The sequence below is a fragment of the Lynx canadensis genome, chromosome B3 (genome assembly GCF_007474595.2).
Source record: "Lynx canadensis isolate LIC74 chromosome B3, mLynCan4.pri.v2, whole genome shotgun sequence".
Lineage (NCBI taxonomy): Eukaryota > Metazoa > Chordata > Mammalia > Carnivora > Felidae > Lynx > Lynx canadensis.
This window is the reverse complement of record NC_044308.2, coordinates 112,713,464-112,739,950: the sequence shown is the minus strand read 5'-3', so window position 1 is coordinate 112,739,950 and position 26,487 is coordinate 112,713,464. Positions and strand designations below refer to the sequence as shown.

Here is a 26,487-nt window from a genome sequence, read left to right as displayed (position 1 = left end):
TTTACCTCTTTTATATCTGCAGAGGGGGTTTCTAATCTATTTTCGACTCCAGCTAGTATTCTTATTATCGTGATTGTAAATTCTGGTTCAGACATCTTGCTTGTATCTGTGTTGATTAAATCCCTGGCTGTCGTTTCTTCCTGCTCTTTCTTGAGGTGAATTCCTGCTGAGTTCTGTGGCTTGGTTGTGCAGATTGTTGTGTTAATCCTCAAATCAGTTTTCTAGGTGTGCAAGATGGTTTAGTGTTGATCTGACTATATTTCATGGACGCAAGAAGGAAAAAAAATTCCATGGTGTTCTTCCATTTTGGCTCCTCCCACTAAAATAGGATATATTTCAATGAAAACTGGTCCTAGTCAAGATTCATACCAAAATTTTGATATTTCATGTTAAACTTGGATATATAAAGGCATGGATATATAAAGAATATTACAAAATAATTTTGTTTCCCTTAAAATTAAAAGTTTATTAAGTATTAAATACACAAAAATTTATAATGCATATATAAAATGTAGATAAGTTACCCATGTACCTAAAATCTAGGTTGAGATTATTATTTATATCTTCAAAGACCACTGTGTGTTTTATACTGATCTTGTCTCCTTTTTCCCAAGTAACTCTTTCCTGACTCTTAAAACCATCTTTACTTTTTTTTTTAATGTTTATTTTTGAGACAGCGTGCATGTGCAAATGAGCAGGGGAGAGGTAGAGAGACAGAGAGAAAGAGAGAGGGACACAGAATTTGAAGCATCCTCCAGGTTCTGATCTGTCAGCACAGATCCTGATGCAGAGCTTGAACCCATGAACCATGAACGAGATCATGACCTGAGCTGAAGTCAGATGCTTAACCGACTGAGCCACCCAGGCACCCCCTTACTTATTTTTATAAAAACTTTATCGAGACAGAATCCACATTCTATACACCTTACCCATGTACAGTGTAAAATTTAAAAAATTTTAAAGTATTTCACAGAGTTGTGCAACCATCATCAGAATCAACTTTAAAACATTTTTATCAACTTACCCCCCAAAATCTCATACCCATTAGCAGTCCACATTTTCTCCCAATCTCCAGCCCTAAACAACCCATAATCTACTTCCTGTCTCTGTATATTTGCATATCCTGAATGTTTCACATAAATGGAATCACACAACATGTGGCCGTTTGTGACTGGCTTCTTTTACTCAGCATGTTTTCAGGGTTCATCCATGTTGGAGCATATATCAGTCACTCATTTACTTAAAAAATACTTTTGCACAGATGTTTATCTAAATATATTGTTCTATTCAGTTGAGCATGTTTTTGAAATTTATATTAGTGGAATAATACTGTATATATTCTAATATAACTTGGTTTTCTCATTCAACATTGTGTTTGTGATGTTCTTCCATGCTGACATACATAGATAGCTTTAGTTCATTTTCACTGATGTACAGTATTCTATTATAATTATACCACAATTTATTTATCTATTCTTCTGCTTATGGGCATCTTTTATTCTATTTGTTGGTATTATGAAAAAAAGCAGCTATTAGAAAACGTTCCTTTACATGTTTCTTCGTACCTATGCGCGAGGCTTTCTTTAAAGGAATGTTCTTCAACTTGCAGGTCAACGCCAATTAATAGGGTAGTAAACTAACTTAAATAGTTATAAGTAGTATGCCAAAAAAAAAATAGAACAGAAAATATCAGAATGACTTTCTTGTAGTTAGGATTATTGTTTCCTAAACGTTTTGTAACTTCTATATACACATATGTGCATGTATATGTATACATATATGTATATATATCCACATAGAGACATACACACACATATGTATGTGGGTACTGGATTACAATGTGAAGTATATTTCTTACTGTGGCTCATGGTCAAAAAGTGTAAGCTACCTTTCTAGGGTATATTGGTAGATGTGGTTTATGAATCATAGGAATAAGCAGATGTACATCATTACTATATGAAAACAAATCATTTTCCAAAATGTCTGTACCAATTTACACTTCTAACAGTAGTACTGCTGCCTATTCTGACGAGCCTTGATGTTGACAGTTTTTTAAAAATGTTGTTTGAATGAATAGATGATAAATGAAAAAGCAACTACAGTAAAATGTTAATAGCAGAATTCAGGTAGAATCTATAAGGGTATTCACTGTAAAAGTCCTTCAATGTGATATAAAAAAAGGTTAGGGTAAAGTTGCCTCAACTTGTAAAGGTTTTTTTCAAAACAATACCATACGGGACTAGCCTTTCATTCTAGCCACGATTCAATTGATCTTTGTCCTATAAACAGTTTGGGTAATACCACTTCCCCTACGAAGTATCCAACTGAGTTACTAGAAAGTAATTACATGTCTCATCTTGATCAGTTTGGACAAGGATATCCTGATTTTCCCCAAATTTTCTGTTCACCAGCTTTATCCTTGTTTCTCCACTTTTACAAATGTGCTAGAATGTTGTATAAGCACCTTACTGTTCATTTATATATTGGCCTTTTAGTTTTGCTCTGTTATTTATGTCTCTTCATCTGTTTGTGCAGGGTGTCCAAGACTTGTAAATTTCTAGAGGGCAGGTATGGACCTTTTGCATAGCATCTAATACAATGTTATCATTTATGCAATTAATAAATCCACTTTATGTAACAAGTTCAGAAAATTGAGCTAAAGTTATAATCTCCACATTATGAAATAAAATAAACCTTGCAAATGGCTGTATTAAAAAATACATTTTGGATTTATAGGACAGCAATTGATGTATAGTTATGATAGTCATGACAGGACTCTTTGTCTTATTGCTAACTTTAAAGAGAAGACTAACAGCATCTATTAACTATATTTGCTTGATCAGGTTAAGGAACTTTCCTTCTTATCCTAGCTTGCTGAGAGCTGTTATTCATAGGTGGGTGTTGAATTTTATTGAATGCTTTTTATGAATCAAATAAGAAGACTATATGTTTTTTCCTCATTAATTTGTTAACGTGGTGTTTCATGTTAATCAGTTATCTAATGTTGAACCATCTTTTTATCTTGGAAATAAATCAATCTTGGTCTTGATGTATTGTTTTTTACATATTGCTGGATTTGGTGTTTAATATTTTATTTTTGAAGTGCTTTTCATCTATGTTCACCATGATATTACCCATATTTTTCATTTTTTTGACTATTCTTTTCTGGTTTTGGTTAAGATTATTGTAGTCTTACAACATGAATTAGGAAATGTTTACATTTCTATTATTCCAAAGAAAAGTTTATGTAAGATTGGAATTACCTGTTCCTTGAAAGTTGTATAGAATATGGCTGTAAAATGAGCCAAATGTTTTTTAAAAATAGAATTTTTTTTGAACAACTTTAGATTTACTGAAAAGTTGAGAAGATAAAATATAGAGTTCACATATACCCTGTTCCCAGTTTCCCCTATCTTTTAACATCTTACATTAGTATGGTACATTTTGTTTGACTTAATGACCAATATTGGTATATTACAATTAAAGTCCATACATTATTCATATTTCCTCTTGTCCTTTTTATGTTCTAGGATCCCATCCAGATTACCCTATTACAACATTTAGTTTTCAAGTCTTGTGATGTTCCTTTTGGCTGTGACAGCTTTCCAGATTTTCCTTGGCTTTAATGACCTTGACAGTTTTGAGAAGTATTGTTTAGGTATTTTGTAGGGTGCCCCATTACTCAAGTTTTCTGATATTTTTCTCATAAGACTAGAGTTGTGGGATTTGGGGAGGAAGAGCACAGAAGTAAAGCGCTATTTTCATCACATCATATCAAAGGCACAAAATCATACCATGATACATGAATGTTACTGACTTTGATCACCTGAGGTATCTGTCAGATTTCTCCACAGTACTTTTTTCCTTTCCTTTCCATACTGTACTCTTAGGAAGGAAGTCATTTTGTACAGCCCACATGCCCCCTCTTTGAGGGTAAAACATATACATGAATAACTTGGAAATCTACATGAAAGACTTCTCTCTTTTTCCTCAGTGTTAATTTATTCAATTATTCATTTAGATCAGTGTGGACTCATGGATATTTACACCTTGGGTTATAATAAAGTACAACTACATTTTGTTGCTTAAACTGTTTCATGAAACTTTGGCCATTGGGAGCTTTGTCAGTTGGCTCCTATATGCCTTTGACATACATCCAAAAATGTGGGTTTTTTTGTTTGCTTTTTTGAGCAATTCTTTACTTTTGAGCACTAAAAGGTGCTCTAGGCTTATCTTGTATATTTCTTGCCCAGTCCTGGAACCAGCCATTTGTCTGAGAAGAAGTTCCTTTTATTGGTAAACAGTATTAGAAATCAAGATCTGAGCATTAGGTATGCTTGTTTTTACTGAGGTATTGTTTCTTTTGGACCCTTTCTGCTGAGAGAGCAAAGGAATATGTATGTATGCTAACCATGTATGTACACATATCTACAAATATTTCTATATACATACCATTTGTATACCATTTATATTAAATAAACATGAATCCACACTGATGTCTCCAACTCTGAACACATGGATCATTCTAGCCTCCTCCCATTGTAAATATGTGATTTTCTACTGTATCAATGAGAAATGCAGTTCCCACCATTCACCATCCATTTACTTAATTGTTGAAACATATATAGTGAACATATATAGTGATATCAGCAAACATATATAGTAACATCAGAATTGTTAACTCAAGTGTGCAAGGGATAGAACTATCAACTAGAATAAAATGCTTATGTGCAATTCCTTTACCTTTACCTTACAAACACCACTTATATCCAAAGGTACAGTAGTATCCCTGCCCCCTCCCTTCTGCAATTTCACTTTCTATAGCTTCAGTTACCCATGATCAACAGCAGTCTGGAAGCAGATGGTCCTCTTTCTAACATATCATTGGAAGGTCAATAGAACACTATGTCACACTGCCTATGTAATTCACCTTACGTCATCACATTACATACGCATATATCATCTCACATCACCACAAGAAGAAGGGTGAATAGAGTACAATAAGATACTTTGAGAGGAAGACCACATTTACATAACTTTTACTACAGTATGTTACTATTGTTCTATTTTATTATTAGTTATTGTTGTTAACCTCTTACTGTGCCTAATTAATAAAGTAAATTTTATCATAGTTAAGTATGTATAGGAAAAAACATAGTATACATATAGGGTCTAGCACTATCTGTGATTTCAGGCACCTATTGGGGATCATGGAATGTATCCCGGTGGATAAAGGGGGACTACTGTATTTAGGTCAGCATCTTTTCCCTCCAGCCCCTTCAGTGAGATTGTTTCCTATATTAAAAAAAAATAATGTTTCTTTATTTTTGACAGAGAGAGAGAGAGAGAGAAAGAGAGAGAGAGAAAGAGAGAGAGAGAAAGAGAGAGAGAGAATGAGTAGGGGAGGGGCAGAGAGAGAGGGAGACCCAGAATTTGAAGCAGGTTCCAGGCTCTGAGCTGTCAGCACGGAGCCCGACGCGGGGCCCGAACTCATGGACTGCGAGATCATGACCTGAGCGGAAGTTGGACGCTCAACCGACTGAGCCACCCAGGCGTCCCTGTTTCCTATATTTTTAATATATTTAGTTTCTCTTCTCAGAGTCTGCATTATTTTCTGGGATATGCCAACTGCCTAAATGCTGTTTTTAAAAAAATTCTGCATATATATTGAACACTCTTTGTAACGTAAAGTTCTGTGAGTTTTGACAAATGCATAACATGTTTCCATGTTTCACCCTATAGTATCATACAGAATAGTGTTATTGCCCTCAAAATTGGCTGTGATTCATCTATTCATCTATGTCCCTCTTTCCACAAATCCCTGGCAGTCACTGATCACTTCACTGTCTATACTGTTTTACTTTTTCCAAAATGTCACAAAATCGGAATCCTATGGTATGTATCATTTTCAAATTGGCTTTTTTTTTTAACTTAGCATATGCATTTAAGATTCCTCCACGTCTTTTTTGTGGTTTGATAGCTCATTTTGTTTTATCATTGAATACTATTCCATCGTATGGATGCAACACAGTTTGCTTATACATTTACCTACTTAAGTACATCTTGGTTGATTACAGTTTTTAGCAATTATCTTATCAATGTTCACATGCAGATTTTTCACGGGCATAAAGTTTTCAAATCATTTGAGTAAATAACTACGAGTTCATTATTTTGGATGCAAGTTCTTTTTTAGATATTGTGATAGAAGAACTAGATGAAAAACCAATAATGATACAGAAAAACTCAAAGGCACCATCAATTATCAGGATCTAATTGACATAGAATAGTCTACCTGACCAAACAATCTATATTCTTCTCCAGTGCTCATGGAACATTTACCATGAGAGATCATATCCAAAACCATAAAAATAAACCTCAACAAGTTTAAAATAATTGAAATCATACAATGTGTTTTCTGATAACAGAATCAAATTAGAAATCAATAACAGGAAGATAATAGGAAAATTCCCATACACTTTGAACCTAAACCAAGTTTATAAATTTCTAGGTAACCAATGGAGCAAAGAAGTCTTAAAGGAATGAAAAAAAAATACTGCAGTGATTAAAAATGAAGAGACAACATATCAGAATTTGTGGGATGCACCTAAAACAGTGTTTCTAATACATTAAAAAGGAGGTAAGTCTCAAATCAATATAAGCTCCCACCTTAAGGACTGTATACAGCAAAATAAACCCAAAATAAGATAAACAATGAAATCATAAAGATAAAAGCAGAGGCCAATGAAATTTGAATATGGAAAAATAATAGAAAAAACCAATGAAACAAAAAGCCCAATCTTTGAAATAATCAATAAAACTGAAATATTTTTTTTTTTTTTTTTTTTTTTTTAAATTTTTTTTTCAATGTTTATTTATTTTTTTTGGGACAGAGAGAGACAGAGCATGAACGGGGGAGGGGCAGAGAGAGAGGGAGACACAGAATCGGAAACAGGCTCCAGGCTCTGAGCCATCAGCCCAGAGCCTGACGCGGGGCTCGAACTCGCGGACCGCGAGATCATGACCTGGCTGAAGTCGGACGCTTAACCGACTGCGCCACCCAGGCGCCCCAAAACTGAAATATCTTAAGCAAGACTGAGAAAGAAAAAGAAGACAAATTACCAATATACAAATGAAATAAAAATATTAGTACAATGAAGACAAACACATAACAATAAGGAGATACTAGGAAAGTACTACATACATAAAACTTAGATGAAATGGGAGAATTCCATGAAAAGTACAAAATGCCACATTCAATCAAAAATAAAATAATTTGAGTAGCTTTATAACTTTTAGGGAAATTGAATCTACAGTGAAAACACTCTAGAAAAATAAATCTCCAGGCCATATGGTTTCACTGGTAAATTTTACAAAGTGTTCAAAGAGAAATTAATATAAATTCTACATAAACAAACTCTTCCAGAGAAAAGAAGGAGGAACGCTTTATTTACTACTTTTTATGAAGCTAATATACTTTGATAAGTAAATACAGATAGAGTAAAAAAACCTGTAGAATAGTATCTTTTATGAATATATATGTAAAAATTCTTACCAAAATATTAGCAAACATATTTCAGCAATATATAAAAAGAATGGAAAAAAATGATATGACATAACCTAATGGAGATTATTCTAAGAATGCAAGACTGGTTTTATATGTAAAGAGGTCAATCAATATAATCTACCATACAGACAGAAAAAATAGATCACATAATTTATTAATTTATGTACAAAAGCGTATCAATATTCATTCATGGTAACAACTCTTCAGAAAAATTTGGAATAGAGACAAACTTTCTCAGACTTTAAAGCTTTTATAAAAAAGCCTACAAATCACATTATACTAATTGATGAAGGACTGAAAGCTTTTCCTGTAAGATCAGGAAAAAGTCAAGGATGTCCATTCTCATCATGGCTACTGAACACAGTGGTGGAAATTCTAGTCAGTACAACTGGCAAGAGAAAAGAAAGAATCAAGGCAGGCAGATCAGAAAGGAAGCAATAAAACTGCTCCTATTTACAGATGACATGATGAAAGACTCTTAAAACAAAACAAAAAATACCCTCTTAGATCGCACTAGTATTTAATCAAGGCTGCAGTACATAAGATCAGTATACAAATTATATTTCTACAAAGAACAAACTGGTGGTTGCCAGAGGGTAGCAGAATACGGGGATGAATGAAATGAGTGAAGGGGATTGGGAGGTACAAGTTTCAAGCTATTGCAATGAATAAGTCCCAGAGATGAAAGGTACAGTATAAGGAATACATAATTGTTGTATGGTAACAGATGGTAGCTACACTTGTGATGAGCATAGAATAATGTATAAAGTTGTTGAATCATTATATTGTATACTTGAAAGTGATGTAATATTGCATGTTAACTATACTTAAATTAAAAAAATTAAAACAAAATACTGTTTACAGGTTTCTTGTGTCCAGTACTTCATGTTAGAAGCTTGAAAATTGTCACTCCATCCTACTAACAAGTAAAAGCCTGAACAGACTGAAAAATCAACTCTTTTTGAATCTGTAAGAGAGGGGAGACACAGGGCAAACTGCTGTCTCCATGACTGGAGAGGCCAACAAGCAAATACAGGAAGTTCTGGCTTACCACAGTACAGAATTGCAAGGGAAACAGCTGCAAGAAATAGTGCTGAGGTGGGAAAACCTGAGTTGTTATTAATGAATTGCTGGATGCTCAGTATGGACAAGTGGAAGTTAAAAATTCTAGGAGGACCTAGTCATAGGGGACCCTCCAAAATATTGTGAGATTTACCTCCAGGAGCATAACCAGGTTCCTATAGTAGATACTGAAGAAAAATCCTTGTGCTTCCAGCAAGGGGAGAAGAAAGGAACCATTTTGAAACACTGTTAGCACTCTGTTCTTCTTAACAAGGCGTGCCTTCAGAGGTAACTAGTTAACCAGAGCATAATCTGCTGGGATATTATCAGAGACTAACTGACCTGGAAGACACAATATACCCCACTCCTGCTCCCTCTAGCCATGCTGTCCCACCTAAGGTTGGGGGGTAGTGGTGAGAAAAAAACTACAAACACTTGTGAGGTACAAAGTCCAGAGGCAATGGTTCACTAAAGTACAGAGACCTGATGTAGGGATACAGAACACTTTCCCTCCTCCCAAATTTCATCACCATATTACTAAAGGCCTATTTAAAACAGTTCCTTTTATGTGAAAAATGGGGCAACCTCTTGTATTGTTGGTGGGAATGCAAATTGGTGCAGCCACTCTGGGAAACAATATGGAGGTTCCTCAAAAAGTTAAAAATAGAACTACACTATGATCCAGGAATCACTACTACGTTATTTATGCAAAGAATACAACAATACTAATTTAAAAGGATACATACCTCTGCAATGTTTATACCATCATTATCTACAAATTAGCCAAATTATAGACACAGCCCAAATGTCCAATGATTGATGAAAGGATAAAAAAGATGTGTTTACACACACACACACACACACACACACACACACACACACACACAAATATTACTCAGCCATTAAAAAGAATGCCATCTTGACCTTTGCAATGATATGGATGGAACTAGAGTATCATGCTAAGTGAAATGTCAGAGAAAAATACCATATGATTTCACTCATATGAGGAATGTAAGAAACAAAACAAATGAGTCTGAGGGAGAAAAAGAGAAAGGCAAACCAAGAAACAGATTCTTAACTATAGAGAGCAAAATGATGGTTACCAGAGAGGAGGTGGGTAGGGGAATGGGTTAAATGGGTGATGGGAATTAAGGAAGGCACTTGTGATGAGCTCCAGGTATTGTATGTAAGTGTTGAATCACTAAATTGTACAATTGAAACAAGTATTTCACTGTATACTAACTGGAATTTAAATAAAACCTTAAAAAATAATCTAAAGAAACCAAACAAGTTCCTTTTACCTAGTACACAATGTCTGGCTACCAAGAAAAAATTACAAGGCATACTAAAAGGTAAAAACAAAATTTTTAAGTGAAAGAGCAAACATCAGAACCACGTATGGCAAGGATGTTGGAATTATCAGACCAGGAATTTAAAATAAGATTAATATGTGAAGGGCTATAATGGATAAAGTAGATAGCATGCAAGAACAGATGGGCAATGTAAGCAGAAAGATAGAATCCAATGAAAGAATGAAAAAGAAATGCATAAAAAAAAAATTGAACAGTAATGATGAATGCCTTTGATGGGCTCATAACTGAGAAAATAATTTCTGAACTAGAGGATATATTAATAGAACTTTTGAAAACTGCAAAGTAAAACGAACACAAACTGAAAACAAAACAAAATATCCAAGAACTGTGGGACAACTAAAGAAGGTATAACATGTGTGTAATGGGAATACTAGAAGAAGAAAAGAAGAAATACTTAAAACATGCTTGAGAATTTCCCCCAAATTAATGTCAGACACCAAAATAGTCAGAGAACTCCAAATAGGATAAATGCAAAAACAAAAAACAAAAAAACCTCAAACTATACCTACACATATCATTTCAAACTATAGAAAATCAAAGAGAAAGAATCCTAAAAGTCAGAGGAAAAACAAAACCTTTATGTAAAGAGAAACAAAGATAAGAATTAACCCGACTTTTGCTCAGAAACCATGCAAGCAAGATAAAAGTGGAGAGAAATATTTAAAGTGTTGAGAGAAAAGAACAACCAACTTAGAATTCTGTACACTGTGAAGTTATCCTTTTAGCAGTGCAGGAGAAATAAAGGCTTCTCAAATAAAAATTGAAGGTATTTGTTGACAGTAGATCTGCCTTGCAAGATATGTTAAAAGAAGTTGTTTAGAGAAAAGGTAAATGATATAGGTCCTTACACAGAGCATAAAAGAAGGAATAATGAAAGTAAAATAAAAACTTATTTTTCTTATTCTTAATTGATCTAACATATAATAGTTTGTTCAAAATGATAAGATCAACAGTATATTCATTATATATGCTTATGTATATATTTTATGTGTATATGTATCCTTATGTATATAAGTGAGATGAATGACAGCAGTTATACAAAGGATGGGAGGAAGGAAGGAATTAGGATAATTTTGTTATTACAAGGTGTAATTATAAGGTATTCCATTTGAAAGTGGACTTGGTTAGTTGTAAGTGTATATTGTAAACTCTAGGGCAACCACTAAAAAAAGTAAAACAAGAAGTATAATTGATATGCTAAGAAAGGAGAAAAAACAGAATCATATATAAGGCTCAATTAAAACAAACAAATGGCAGAAAAAGTGAAAGATAAAAATAGGAACAAAGAATGGCAACAAATAGAAAACAGTATTGAATATGGGAGACATTAATCCAACTATATTAATAATCACTTTGAATGTCAATGGTCTAAATGCAAAATTAAAAGACAGAGAGAGTCAGAGTGGATTAAAAACACAACCCCACTATATGTTGTTTACAAGAGACCCCCTTTAAACATATAAATATAGATTAAAAGTAAATGGATATATATAGAAAAACCTATCATGCTAACATTTATAATAATAATAATAATAATAATAATAATAATAATAATAATAAAGCAGGAGTAACTATATTAGTTTGAGACAGAGCAGACTTCAAAGCCAGGACAGTTGCCAGTGCTAAAGAAGGACATTTATAATGATAAAGGGGTCAATTCTCCAAAAAAACATGTTTTTAACAAGCGGTCACCTAACAACAGAGCATCAAACTATGTGAGGCAAAGACTAAAAACTACAAAGAGAAGAAATTAAGCCCACTATCATAGTTGCAGACTTCAACACCCCTATTTCAGAAATGGACACATACAACAGGTAGAAAATCAGTAAAGACATACCTAAACTCAACAACTCCATCAAACACTGGGTATAATCGACATCTATAGACTACTTCATCCAACAATGACAGAATACACATTCTTCTCAAGCTCATGTGAGACATTCACCAAGGTAGACCACTTTCTGGGCCATGAAACACACCTTAACAAATTTAAAAAGGATAGAAATTCTACAGTGTCTACTCTCAGACCACAGTGGAATTAAACAGCACACTTTGAAATAATGCTTGAGTCAAAAAAAAAAAAAAAAAAAAAGAAAGAAAGAAAAGAAAAGAAAAGAAAAGAAAAGAAAAGAAAAGAAAAGAAATAACACTTCAAGGGAGAAATATCCAAGAGAAATTTTGAAATATTTTTTTTTAATTTTTTTTTTCCAACGTTTATTTATTTTTAAGACAGAGAGAGACAGAGCATGAATGGGGGAGGGGCAGAGAGAGAGGGAGACACAGAATCGGAAGCAGGCTCCAGGCTCTGAGCCATCAGCCCAGAGCCCGATGCGGGGCTCGAACTCCCGGACCGCGAGATCGTGACCTGGCTGAAGTCGGACGCTTAACCGACTGCGCCACCCAGGCGCCCCTGAAATATTTTGACCTAAACAAAAATGAAAGGGAGTGAGGGAATTGGCAAAATAGCTGAAGAGAATTAAGAAATACAAATTTCTAGTTATAAAATAAGACACAAAGATGAAAAGTAAAAAAAAAAAATTGGGAGAGAGAGAGAAATTTCGAACTTTGAAATGCAGAGAAAACAGGGTTTAGAAGGAAATTTATAGCCTTGAACACTAAAAATAAAGATCTTAAATCAATCATCTGAATTTACACCTTAAGAAAAATAGAAAAATAGAGGCGCCTGGGTGGCTCAGTGGATAAAGCGTCTGACTTTGGCTCAGGTCATAACCTCATGGCTTGTGGGTTCGAGACCCATGTTGGGGTTCATGTTGACAGCTCAGAGCCTGGAGCCTGCTTCAGATTCTGTTTCCCTCTCTCTCTGAACCTCCCCCACTCACACTCTGTCTCACTCTTCCTCAAAAATAGATGAACATTAAAAAAAATTAAGAAAAAGAAAATAGAATAAAAGCAAAATAATTCAGAGTAAGCAGAAGAGAAATAACAAAAATTAGAGCAGAAATCAGTGAAACTGAAAATTGGCAATCAACAGAGAAAATCTCCAAAACCAAAACCAGTTCTTTGAAATGAGAAATAAAACCAATAAGCCTCTAGCCAGGCTAAGTAAAAAAAAAAAAAAAGAATACACAAATTATTAATATTAGAAATAAAAGAGAGGGTATCACTACAGTTTCTATGCACACTAAAAAGATAATAAAAGAATACTTACAACAACTCCACACTCATAAATTTGATAACCTGGATGAAATGAACCATTATATTAACGATGCAATCTGCTAAAATTCACATAAGAAGAAACAGACAATCTAGATAGGCCTATTCTATTAAAGAAATTGAATCACTAATTAATAATATTCTAGGGGTGCCTGGGTGGCTCAGTCGGTTGAGCGTCCGACTTCGGCTCAGATCATGATCTCACAGTTTGTGAGTTCAAGCCCTGTGTTGGGCTCTGTGCTGACAGCTCGGAGCCTGGAGCCTTCTTTGGATTCTGTGTCTCCCTCTGTCTCTGCCCCTAACCCACTCGCGTTCTGTCTCTGTCTCTCTCAAAAATAAATGAACATTAAAAAAAAATCTTCTAAACAGGAGGCACCAGGTTTGGATATATTCAATAGTGCATTCTACCAAACCTTTAAGGAAGAAATTACCCCAATTCTCTACAATCTTTTAAAGAAGATAGAGACAGAGGGAATACTTCCAAACTCATTCTATGAGGCTAGCTAGTATTAGTCTAATACCAGCCAAGCAAAGACATTAGAAGAAAAAACCTATACACAATATCTGCAAAAATCCTCAACAAAATATTAGCAAATTGAATCCAACAATGTTAAAAAAATATATACACCATGACCAAGTAGGATTAATCCCAAGTATGCAAGGCAGGTTCACCATTTCAAAATCAATTAATATAATCCATCAATCACATCAACAGGCAAAAAATAGAAAAGTCACATGAGCATATCAATAGATGCAGAACAAACATTTGACAAAATCCTACACCCACTGTGATAAAAACCCAGTAAGCTGGAATAGAGGGGCATGAGGGAAACATCCTCAATTTGATAAAAAATATCCACGAAAACATACATCCAATACATTTCTCAATGGTGAAATTTCAAAGCTTGCTTAGTAAGATCAAGTATGATATCCTCTCTCACCACTCCTTTTCAACACTATACCTGACATTTTTAGCTACTGCAATAGGACAAGAAAAGGAAATAAAGGTATTCAAATTGGGAAGGAAGAAACAAAACTACCTTTCTTTATATATGACATGGTCATCTAAGTAAAACATCTGAAAGAGTCAAGAAAAAAACTTCTGGAACTAGAAGTATTATGGCAAGGTTACAGAATACAAAGTTAAAATACAAAAGTCAATCATCTTCCTATATATCAGCAATAAACAACTGAAACTGAAATGAAAAATATATCAGTTACATTAGCAGCCCCCCAAATGAAAAACTTATATACATCTAACAAAAGCTATCAGACTGAGTGAAATCAATGAAGAATTAAATAAAGTTCCTATTCCATGTTTATACATAAGAAAAGTAAATATCATCAGGATGTCAGTTCTTCCCAGTTTGATCTATAGATTCAATGGCAATCTAAATAAAAATCCCAGCAAGTTGTTTTATGGATATTTACAGACTGATTCTACATTCTCTATGGAGAGACAAAGGATCCCAAATAGTCAACACAATATTGAAGCAGAATAAAGTTAGCAGACTTATACATATGGACTCTGATTCCCTTCTATAAAGTTATAGCTAGTGTGGTACTGGTGAAGGAACAGCAAATAGATGAATGGAACAGAATAGAGAACCCAGAAATGTAGAAACACATAAATATAGTAAATTGATCTTTGATAAAGGAGCAAAAGCAATATAATGGAGCATAGATAGTCTTTTCAATAAATAGACTGGACATGTACATGGAACAACTGGACATGTACATGTGAAAAAAATGAATCCACACATAGAGTTTACATCTTTCTCAAAAATTAACTCAAAATGGATTATAGAACAAAATGGAAAATACAAAACTAGAGAACTACAGGATAACACAGGAGAAAACATAGATGAGTTGGGTATGATTACTTTTTAGATACAATGCTAGGGGTACAATCCGTAAAGGAAATAATTGGTAAACTGGACTTCATTAAAATTAAAAATTCTGCACTATGAAAAACAATGTCTAGAAAAGACAAGTCAGAGAATGGAAAAAATATTTGCAAAGGACACATCTGATAAAGAAATATTAATCAAAATGTACAAAGAATCCTTTAAACTCAACAATAATAAAACAAACAACCCAAAAAATGGGCCAAAGACCTTAACGGACAACTCATTACAGAAGATATACAGATGGTAAATATTCATATGAAAAAAATGTTCAACATCATATGTCATCAGAGAAATGCAAATTAAAGCAATAATTAGATAACACTACACATCTATTAGAATGGCCAAAACTTGGGGAACCTGGCTGACTCAGTTAGTGGAGCACGCCACTCTTGATCTCGGGGTTGTGGGTTTGAGTCCCACATTGTGTGCAGAGATTACCTAAAAAAAAATCTTAAAAAAGAAAAAAAAGAATGACTGAAATTCTGAACTCTGACAACACCAAATACTGTTGAGGACACAGAACAACAGGAAATTACATTCATTGCTGGTGGGAATGAAAAATGATGTAGCCACTTTGGAAGACATCACAGTTTCTCAGACAATCCAGCAATTCTGCTCTTTGATATTTACCCAAAGTAGTTGAAAATTTATTCACTATAAATTTATTCACCAAAATTTCACACAAAAATCTGCACATGGATGTTTACAGCAGCTTTGTTCATAACTGCCAAAACTTGGAAGCAACAAGATGACCTTCAGTAAGTGAATGGATAAATAAATGGTACATCCAGACAATGGAATATCACTCAGTGTTAAAAAGAAATGAGCTATTAAGTCATGAAAAGACACAAAGGAAGCTTAAATGCATATTATTTAGCAAAAGAAGCTAATCTAGAGAGGCTACATACTATATGATTCCAGCTAGATGACATACTGGAAAAGTCAAAACAATGGAGACAGGAAAAAGGTCAGTGGTTGCCAGGTACTGAAAAGGAAAGAGGGATGAATAGGCAGAGCACAAAGGATTTTTAGGACAGTGAAATTCTCTGTATGATACCATAAAGATGAATATATGTCAGTATACATTTGCCAAACACATAGGATGTACACTACCAAAAGGGAACCATAATGTAAATGTAACAAATCACTCATACATTGTTGGTGGGGATATAAAATGGTACAGTTATTGTGGATAATAATTTGGCAGTTTATCATAAAAGTAAACACATAACTGCTATATGACCCAGCAACTGTATTCTGGGTATTTATCCCAGAAAAACAGAACTTTCTGTTAATAAAACCTGCAAACAAAATTCAGAGTAACTTTGTTCATAAAAGCCAAACCTGGAAATGACCCAGATGTCCTTCAATAGAAAAATGGTAGAACAAACTATGATACATCAATTCCAGGGAATAATACTCAGCAATAAAAACCAGTGGACTGTTGATTCATGTAACAATTGTTTGAGTCTCTAGGGAATTATGCTGAATGGAAAAAAACAATCAAAAAGGTTACATACTACATGATTCTACTTAGTTAAATTCTCAAGATGGCAAAATAGAGAAATGGAGGACAGATTAGTGGTTGTCAAAGATTTGGACAGAAAGGCTGGGTAGGAGATAGGTAGGTATGGCAAAAGAAAGACAACGGGAGAATCCTTGTGGTGATGGAATTGTTCTTTATCTTCACTGCATCAATGTTAATATGCTGATTTTAATTTTGTGCTAGTTTTACAAATTGTTCCCATTGGGGAAAACCTGATAAAGGTGCATGGCATTTCTAAGCAGTATTTCTTACAGTTGCATGCCAATCTACAATTAGCTTAAATAATTCCACCAAACATTTAAAGAAAAACAGACACCATTCCTCCTCAAACTCTTCCAAAAAACAGAAGAAAAGGGACTTCCTAACTAATTCTATGAGGCCAGCATTGCCTTAATATCAAAGCCTGACAAAGAACAAGATAAGAAAACTACAGGCCAGTGTCCCTTATGAACATTGATGTAAAGATCTTCAACAAATACTAGCAAAACAAATTCAGCAGTATATTAAAAGGGTTATACACCATGACCAAGTGGAATTTATCCCTAGAATGCAAGGATGGTGCAGCATATGAAAAGCAATCAAGGTAATATACCACAGTTGTAAGATAAAGGAGAAAAACACATTTAAATGTTTGGTAGAATTCTCCAGTGAAGACATCTGATACAGCCATTTTATATGTAGATAGGTTCTTGATTACTGATTCAATCTAACTTGTTACAGATCTATTTGGATTTTCTATTTTTTTCTGATTCAATCTGCATAGGGTTTGTGTTTATAGGAATTTGTCCATTTCATCTAGGTTATCCAATTTACTGGCATACAATGGTTAATAGTACTCTCTTATAGTACTTATTTCTATAGAATTGGTAGTAATGTCCCCATTTTTGTTTCTGAGTTTAGTAATTTGAGTCTTGTCTCTTTTTTTTCTTAGCCAATATAAGCTAAAAATTTTCAATTTTGTCCATCTTTCCAAAGAGTCAGTATTTGGTTTAGTTGATTTCTATATTGTCATTACATTTTCTATTCTATTTATCTCTGTCTTAATCTTTATTATTTTCTTCCTTCTGCTAGCTTTGGGTTTAATTTGTTCTTTTTCTAGTTAAGTTGTAATGTTATGTAGTTGTTTTTGAGATCTTCCTTTTTTTTAAATGTAAGCTTTTACAGCTATAGCTTTCCCTGTTAGCCTTGCTTTCTCTGAATCACTTAAGTTTTGGTAGGAAACATAGAGCCAGGAGACAGTGGAATAATGTTTTTTTTATAGTGCTGAAAGAAAATAACTGTTGATCCAGAATTCTACATCTAGTGAAAATATCCTTCAAGAATGAAGGTAGAATGAAGATATTTCTAGATGAAATAACTACTATGAAGAAAAGCTACTGAAGGCGTTGTCATGCTCTCAACCAATAAAACACCACAGCAGTGATCAACACTTAAATAAGACTTATTATGAATCAGTTGTTGTTCTAAGCACTTTATATGGATTCAATCCAAAAGGGTTGTTACTATTAACATGTTCATATACACATGAGAAAATGAAAACAAAAAAGATGTTAAGTAGCTAGTAAGTAGTAGAGTCAGAACTGAACCCAAGCAGTCTGGCTTCAGAGATGATGCTCTTAACTATTACTTGATACTATCTTGTAACTAAGTTGTTATAAGTTACAAGTTGTATAACTTGAGTTTATTTAGTTAATCAAATAGATAAAAACCATTTTAAGCAGATTTAGAAATTTAGAAAATTATTTTTATTTAATGCTGTTTTCTAGAGATAAAAAAATAGGAAGGCAACAACTTGTATTACTTTACCTTGAAAAAAATTATATAGAATGAGCATGAAACACTGATTTATCAACAATAATCATAATAATAAACATTCTTTGAGTACTTACTATGTGTCAGAAGTTGTTTTGGGGTCTGAGGATGTAAAAATGAATGTGATAAAGCTCCTGTTCTTAAGGATTTTATACAAATTAGGTAATACAGTCAAATAAGTATATAATTACAATATAGCATGTGCTATAACAGAAGCATGTACAAAGCCCAAAGTACATACAAGGTAACAATGATATAAGAAAGGAAACATCAATATAATCATGGCTGTTTTAAGACAGTAATATTTTTAAAAGGCCTTGAAAAAAGGCCTTGCTCACAAAAAATGAACAGTTAGGAAAATATTCCACAATTTTTTATGCATGATACACACAGACTACTATCTCTGTTTTAAACTTGTAAATAAACTCTCCATTAAATAAGCAATGAACAGAAAGAAAAGCAAGTAGAATCTGTTACCATCCTGTGTAATTATTTTAATTTTCAAAGCCTTCAGCATAAAGACGATAGACTTATTCCAAAGTACTTAGAATCACCTCCTGCTGATTAAATTTCTACTCACTCAATAGTCCAGTGCTCAGGAATTATGTGGATTCAGAAGGTAGAAGAGGAATTAATCCAGAAAAATCTTTCAATAAGACGGAAAGTGATATTTCTATACTGGATAAAAAAAGCTATATTGAACTTAAAGAGTTACCTTAACAGTTGCAAAGAACAAGTTCTCCAAGTAAACTCTGGGATCCTTAAGGTGAGGATTATGCCTTATTTTTCTCTCTATCCTTAGTATCCCTAATGGTTAATACAGGGCTTGGCAAATAGAGCATTATTATTTCTGCTCAATTAGATTTTTATTATAAAAGAATCAACAAGAGATGAAGTTTAATTTTTTCTTGACCATATTCCTTGTATGCCAACAAAGTGTTCTTTTATGTCCAAAGGCCACTGCTTAATTCCACAGAGAAAAGGGATCAAATGTGACCCTTGACCTCAGAAATGTAGATATGGTTAAAAAAAGAACAGCTTAAAAGAATCAATGCAAATTCCTTAAAGATCAGCATGGACTTTTAAATTTACAATTTCTACATGCTACTATAATTCTTTTTTGCTCTTACTGAAATTAAATGTTATAGTACATGTCACAGCAAAGAGAATATAGTAAATAATGACCCATTCACATTTCCCTGTAGCTGTGCTTCAAGTAACTGCCATTAATGGGATATAAACCCTGTCTAAGTAACAGAAAGGACATTATGATTCATATTCCATGTGTTACCGTTACATAGATATATTTAGTTTTGTATTCATATTGTACACAGGATGAATAAATGGCTATACATGATGATTATGAATCCCTAAATTATAATGTTGTCGTGTATTTTTTTAGATTGCTCAGAGATCAACTGTCTATTAATCAATGGTCATTAAGTCAACAGGTTCTCACTAAGTTGATACTTCTGTCTTTAACTTAAATGATGTATGCTGTCCTCATTAAAGAAGATTTTAATCTAAGTTACTAAAACAATAACAAATAACTAAAACATCAGAGAGAAAGGATGTCAACATCTATGTCAACAAAGGCACAGTTTTAAATATGCTAACTTAAAACACTAATAATATTAATTTAGCTTTTTATGACCACACATAAATATGCCTATTTAAAAATTTCTAACATATGAGAATAACTTACTGAAAAAAAAATTCTGTTTACGATTATTAAATTAGCATTTAATGACAATTAATGAATATTAATTGATGATTACAAATAATCACATACAAAAATAATTTTACATCTTAATAAACTGCACTCTTCTCTGGGTCAGGATTGACAACTTTTAGCATAATCTAATATTTTCTAAAAGTTTAAAGATAATATGTGAAAAAAAAAACTTGAAGGAAACTGGTTAAGATTTATCTAGACAGGATACTAAGACTCTTAACTCTGGAGGGAAAAAGGGAGCAAATTTAAGTGTTATTGGCTAAAGTTTCTCATATTAATAAGACTACTGTAGTGATTAGTGGTATGGAATTAATTTTCTTTGCAACATGTTGGTGACTTTCTTACCTAGAGAGCATGCCCAGAGGTGTAACATTAAGTGATCCCATCAGCATTGCCAGGGCCATCCCTGGCGCTTCCCGTTCTATTACTTCTTTTGTGGCCTGTAATTAAAGATTAAATAGCAAACTGAGTGAAATAAGCCAAAAAGAAGGAATGCAGAGTAGTAAAGTTAACTTAAAAATAATGATAAATCATGCTTTCTATAAACCATACTTTGTAGTTTCCCAAACATTGTATTTATTGAGACTCAGTTCTTTGGGACTTCTGAATAAAAGCTGACAACCAGGACATCCAGGGAACGTTTATATATTAGCAGACCTTTCTTATTTCTTATAATTCAGAGGTATTTGATGCAAGTCTCATCTAAAAACCTAAATTTCAAAATGAAATCTCAGATTGTTATAATAGCTCGATGATTTTCACAGTGCAAGAAATCTGGGTATTTTTCTTTGTCTATTACACATGAAATAATTAATCCCTAAAACCTGAGATCATTTTGTTTCTGTCCTAGCTCTATGATTTTATGATACAATTAAAAGGAACTCAGGAAGTACCAAGTTAACTTTCTCATGTTTTGGGTAGAAGAAAAACTAAATTTACCATCTTTCATATTTTCAATATAAATTATCTTAGTATTTTTAAAAACAATTAATGGAGTGATAGGTTTTAACTATACAATAGATGTTTTAAGATAGGGCATTTTTAAGACTGAGTAGTTAAACCTGAAGTGAATTAGACAGGAAAATTTCACTTTCTAAAGGTCAAAGTAGATACATATTTATCATATTGTGATGGTAAAGATATGTTTAACGCTCAAAGTTGGGAGTGAAATAAATGACTAAATGTATTCTTAATCCTGTTTCTACATATGAAGTAATTTAAAGTAATTGGGAGCAATACAGGAATAAAGTTTGCAAAATAAACTATTCCAGTACAGAAGAAGAAAGGCAAATGAAATAAAAGATAAATTATGGAGGAATATAGAGAAAGATTAATTTTTTAATATTTTATTAGAAGTAGAGGGACAGTACTAAATCAGATTGTAGCTCCGGCAAAATTTAGGTCAAGGACTTGGCAAAATAATTGAACTGTATCAGGTATCCCAGCATATGTCCACTGAATCCCAGCATAACGTGATATCTAACAATGGCAGAAATTTTAAAGGAAAATTAACACTACCATAATGTCTTTCAATAAAACCTGCCTTAAAAATAGAGGGCCAGCAGGCAGGAGAAAAGGAAATTCTTAAATTCCTAAGTTTGGGAGTTAATTACTTTTATTTAAATATATAGTTAAAATAATGCCAAGCTAGCATTATCCAGAATCTCTCCTTGGTTTTCCAAACTCAGCTTTCTAGTATGATTCTGAGGTCTCCTGAGAAGAAACACTATTTCCATGTGATAAACTGCTTTATTGATGTTTGTAACCTTTACTTAGAGACTGTAAATCTTAGAGTCTTAAAAATCAAGTATGTCATATTCCTGAGAACAATCTTAAAAGAATTCTTTGGACAGGGCTAACATTTACTTCATCATCTGCTTGAAAAAGTCACGTAAACAATGTTCAACATTTAATGAATTTGGGATCCATATAAAGATGGTGTACTCCAAAGTATAGTAGCATACGTTATTTAAGGACAAAGGAAGAAAATATTAAAATAGCTGAGAAGTCTTTCACTTAAACAGATACCTCAAAAACATTTATCCATCCACGCAACAAATATTTATTAAGCATCTAATATGCCCTAGGTAGTATTCTAGAATTGATGTTACAGTAGTGAATAAAACAAACTTCTAAGAGTGTGTAAATTCACCATCACCTACCACATGAAAACCTGATTGACAAATTGTAAATGAGAACTATCTACAAGAGATGTAATTCACTAATTTTTATAGATTCTCTAAAATAAACCACTGGATTTGGCTGGACCACAGTGGTCTACCTACAATGCCTCTTCTCACTGTTCTAAGAATTGTTTTACTATATGCAACTGGATCCAATGAAATGGCTCAGTGAAACTCGGATTTATATTAGGAAGTATTTAAGGCCATCGTATACCACTTTGCACTGTGATCCTCTTTAGGAGGAGCTATATGAGAAATTTTCTCTCAAGTGTCATACTTAGGAATGGGTACTCCCCTGGGCTACCAGTTTTGTTTGTTTGTTTGTTTTTAATTATGATGCTTATGAATCAGTTACCCTTGAGAAGAGTCAAATCTGTGTATCCTTTTTAGTAGAGAACACAACCTAATTTCATCTTATTTTTCCTTTCCTTATTTTCCCACATTTATTCTATTAAAAGGTCTATTTTTGTTTCATGTATTTGGGCAAACCATCCTAAATATCTTTTCAGAGTATTAATAAATATATGGATGATGAATGGATGGATGAATAAATGTATTCTTTACACAGAGGTCTTCATCTTTTTCTAAATGTAATTTAGGGAGGACAATTAATGGTGAAGCCGTCTAGATAATCTGGGCCTCCAGACACAAATTTTGCTTGTTTTAGAACATAAAAGAAAACCGGATACTTTGGTGACGCCACTAAAAGGCACTGGTGTCTACAGTGGTGAGTGCAGAAGTGTCACACTCTTTCTAGGACTAAACACAAAACAGCATTTTTGATTGGATATATACATTTTTTATAATTCTCTTGTTGAACAAAAATGAAACCAATGAAAAGAATGATAACAATATTAATTTCTGAATTCTTTGAAGGATGCGTATATATATATATATATATATATACACACATATATATGCATACATACACACAAGATATTTCTAAATAACACACAGAACAGTCCTTTTTTTACATCTATATCAAATATTATCTTTTCCATAAAACATTAGAGCCCTTCTATTTCCTTTGTATTTTCTCTTCCTCTAAAGCTGTTTAGTATAGCAGAAAGATCACCATCTGTGAAGTCAGACAGTGACACAACAGTTACAGTTCATGAGAGTAAGAGCTGGATGTATTGCAGCACCTAGGACAGTGCTCAACATATAGTATGTGTACTCAATAAATATTTGTTGAATAAAAGAATGAATAAATGAACCAATATAGGTTTGAAACCCAGCTTTATCACATAGTTGCTCTGTGAATTAGAACAAAATATTTAACCTCTTGGAGCTTCAGTGTATTTATGAATAAAATGGAGATAATAATGAAACATACCTACATCTTAGGAGAACTAAATGATACAAGTCAATAACCTAGCATAGAATAGGCATTCAATACATGGTAATTCTCTTTGTGCCTCTTCTTTCTAATCCACCTTACTTCCTTGCAGTTTTGATTGATTATACCAGTTAGAAAATAGGAAACATACAAAAATCCAGAAATGAAACCTAGAAACAGTGGTTGAGAAGCAAAGATGAGGGGAAAGAGAATGGAGAGCAAGAACCTAAATGTAAGAACACTGGCAAGTGGGAGGCAGGGAGCAGAATACTGAAACACTGGATCTAAAAGGAACAAGCAGCCAAATGAAGTGGGAGTTGGAAGGTGGACGACAGGGCAAGAGCCGGGTAAAAACATCTATAAACCATAAATGAAAAGGTACAAGAAGGTGGCAAAGAGCAATGGAATAAAACTTAATTTAGAGGAAATGAGAAAATTGTGTCTAAATTAGTAGATCATAGAAACAGAAGAATGGTTTTAATAAGTGTAGCTTTATCTGTGCCTGTTAATGAATAGGTAACAAGCATTCATTATCAATAGGCTATTCATAATGAGTGGCAAAAAAGAATGCCATTAAAAGTTTGACATTTTTTAATTAAATTGTTTCTAACTTTCTTATACATTATCTTTGTTTCCTTGAGCAGTAGGAGAAGTTTATATTCCTACTTCACATATAACCTTTTCTGAACTAGTGGAATCCAAAATAATGAGGTTTAATTGGATTTAGCCACTCTCTTTAAATAAAACATTTCATATTTAACTTCTTAATACTTTCTAAACTATGAAAGTTGCTAAATACTTTCTAAACTATGAAACCACCTAGGGAAAACCACTTATTGTGATCTTTTTATCAAAGACACTTTTAAGACACATTAAAGTCAGAAAGTGCTTCATAGACTGTTCAAGTTGCAAAAAAAGGGTGTTATAAACAATAATTTTATAGCTCTGAGAACTTGCCAATGAAATACAGATCCATTTTAATTTCACAGGAAAAACAATATCAAAAAATGTTATTGCTAACGGGCCATGTGGTTTAAATATGTACAGGACACATATTAGCTAAATGTAAATGTGCAGAAATTCCTTTTACTCATGGTGACTGTGAAAAACCACTTAGTATAGTGCTTTTCTTTATTTTTCTAGACATATTTTTATCAACAGAGCATAACCTATGTATTAATATCTATATGACTGTAATTTGACTATATAGATTTAACAAAATTTCCTAAGAATTACTGCAGTGCCCTCTGCTGATTAAATAGTCTTAAATAACAAAGAGTATCTTCAAAACTCTTTTTTTTTTTTTTTAACGTTTATTTATTTATTTTGAGAGAGAGACAGCGCGAAGCCCTATGTGGAACTCGGACCCACGAACCATGAGATCATGACCTGAGCCGAACGAAACCAAGTGTTGGCACCTCAAAATCTGCATTTCTAACTAGTTTCTGGTTATGCTTGTGATGCTGGTCAAAGGACCAACTTTGAAAAACACGTTACAGATGGAAGGAATGCGGTAGATTAATGATAATGTGTACCACCTGATCTAATTTTCATGCTCACCTTGTATTCAACTTTGTAAAGTAGACTGAAATAAATATGAGGAGCCTTCATCAGAGCAAAATATAGACCTACTGAGAAGATAAATTAGGTAATAAATAGGCAGTTTAATGACAGCCAATTAAATTTACCCTACTTTATCAATTAAAGGGTAAACACATTAATTTTATTTTACACTTTAAAAAAGGGTTATAATAAACTAACAATTCAGAGTCTGCCTCTGTAAGTATCGTATGGCACACAGAAGCTATCTTTTAATATATTTTTTTTCCTTAAGACTACACATGATGGATAAAACTTGTATACGACTAACTCCTAGATATTCAAGAAGGAGCACCAGCTACAAACCTACTCCTTTCTCCTTTCATTTAAGAAACAGAGCATAATGGAAGCAAGAGGGACATTATTCTAAAGGCAGCCTTGAATTTATTCTAATTGATTAAAATATTCACTTGCATAGTTTAATTTTTTATTAGTTGCAAATACCTTTCAACCAATCATAACACATCAGTGTACCACAACATGTGACTAAGTGGTTAAAGGCTACTGTTACAAAGGAGAAACTGCAACCAGGGAATGAAGGTACTTATCTGAGTTTTATTTGGAAGAAACGATCTTATTTATATACTTCTTTAACTCAGAGTTTTTAGACTTCTTAAATATTTACATTTTCTTCCACTCCTAGAAGAGTGGAGATACTCTCATTTTGTTTTTCAGTTAAAGTTGTACAATGTTTAAGTAAGATCTGAGCATGATGAAAGATCAAAGGAGACAAAAAGCACACAAGAGTAAAAATTTAAGTACCACAGCAATGTCATCTTCCATCCCAATGAAGTGAGTATAAGATGCCAACAGCCCCACAGTTCAACTCAGTTCTCATTAAGTGTCACCAAGTTAACCTATCACCAAGGTTTAAAGATAAGTATTTCTTATAACATGGCTCCCTAAAGCAAGCTAACCAGTTCATCTAGCTCAACAAAAGGATTTATTTTAACGTTAGAGTAAAAATCAGTTTCTGGGCTACTGAGACTGTCTTCATCATGGGTAATTAAAAAATTTCCAAGTATTATTTTATGAAAAATCTCACCTTGTCTGCTAACATTTAGATCCCAACCAAGTTGTTAACCAATTTGAGAGTATATACCAAATACTTCTTAACTTTACTTTTCTCTTTCCACAGTGAGTTATTTTTTCACATTAATTTCCTCCTTTATCTAAACATTAACTTGATA

General features: G+C 33.2%; 1 protein-coding gene across 14 annotated transcripts in view; it reads right to left on the bottom strand.

Annotated features, from left to right (window-relative positions):
• Positions 1-26,487, bottom strand: part of GPHN (gephyrin) — a 628,070-nt gene that overhangs the window by 265,769 nt on the left and 335,814 nt on the right. For all 14 annotated transcript variants that reach the window (XM_030319344.1, XM_030319345.1, XM_030319348.1 and 11 more), the window contains one exon: positions 20,522-20,616. In XM_030319344.1, the coding sequence (XP_030175204.1) occupies positions 20,522-20,616 (95 nt within the window). The remainder of the gene's footprint in view (positions 1-20,521; positions 20,617-26,487) is intronic.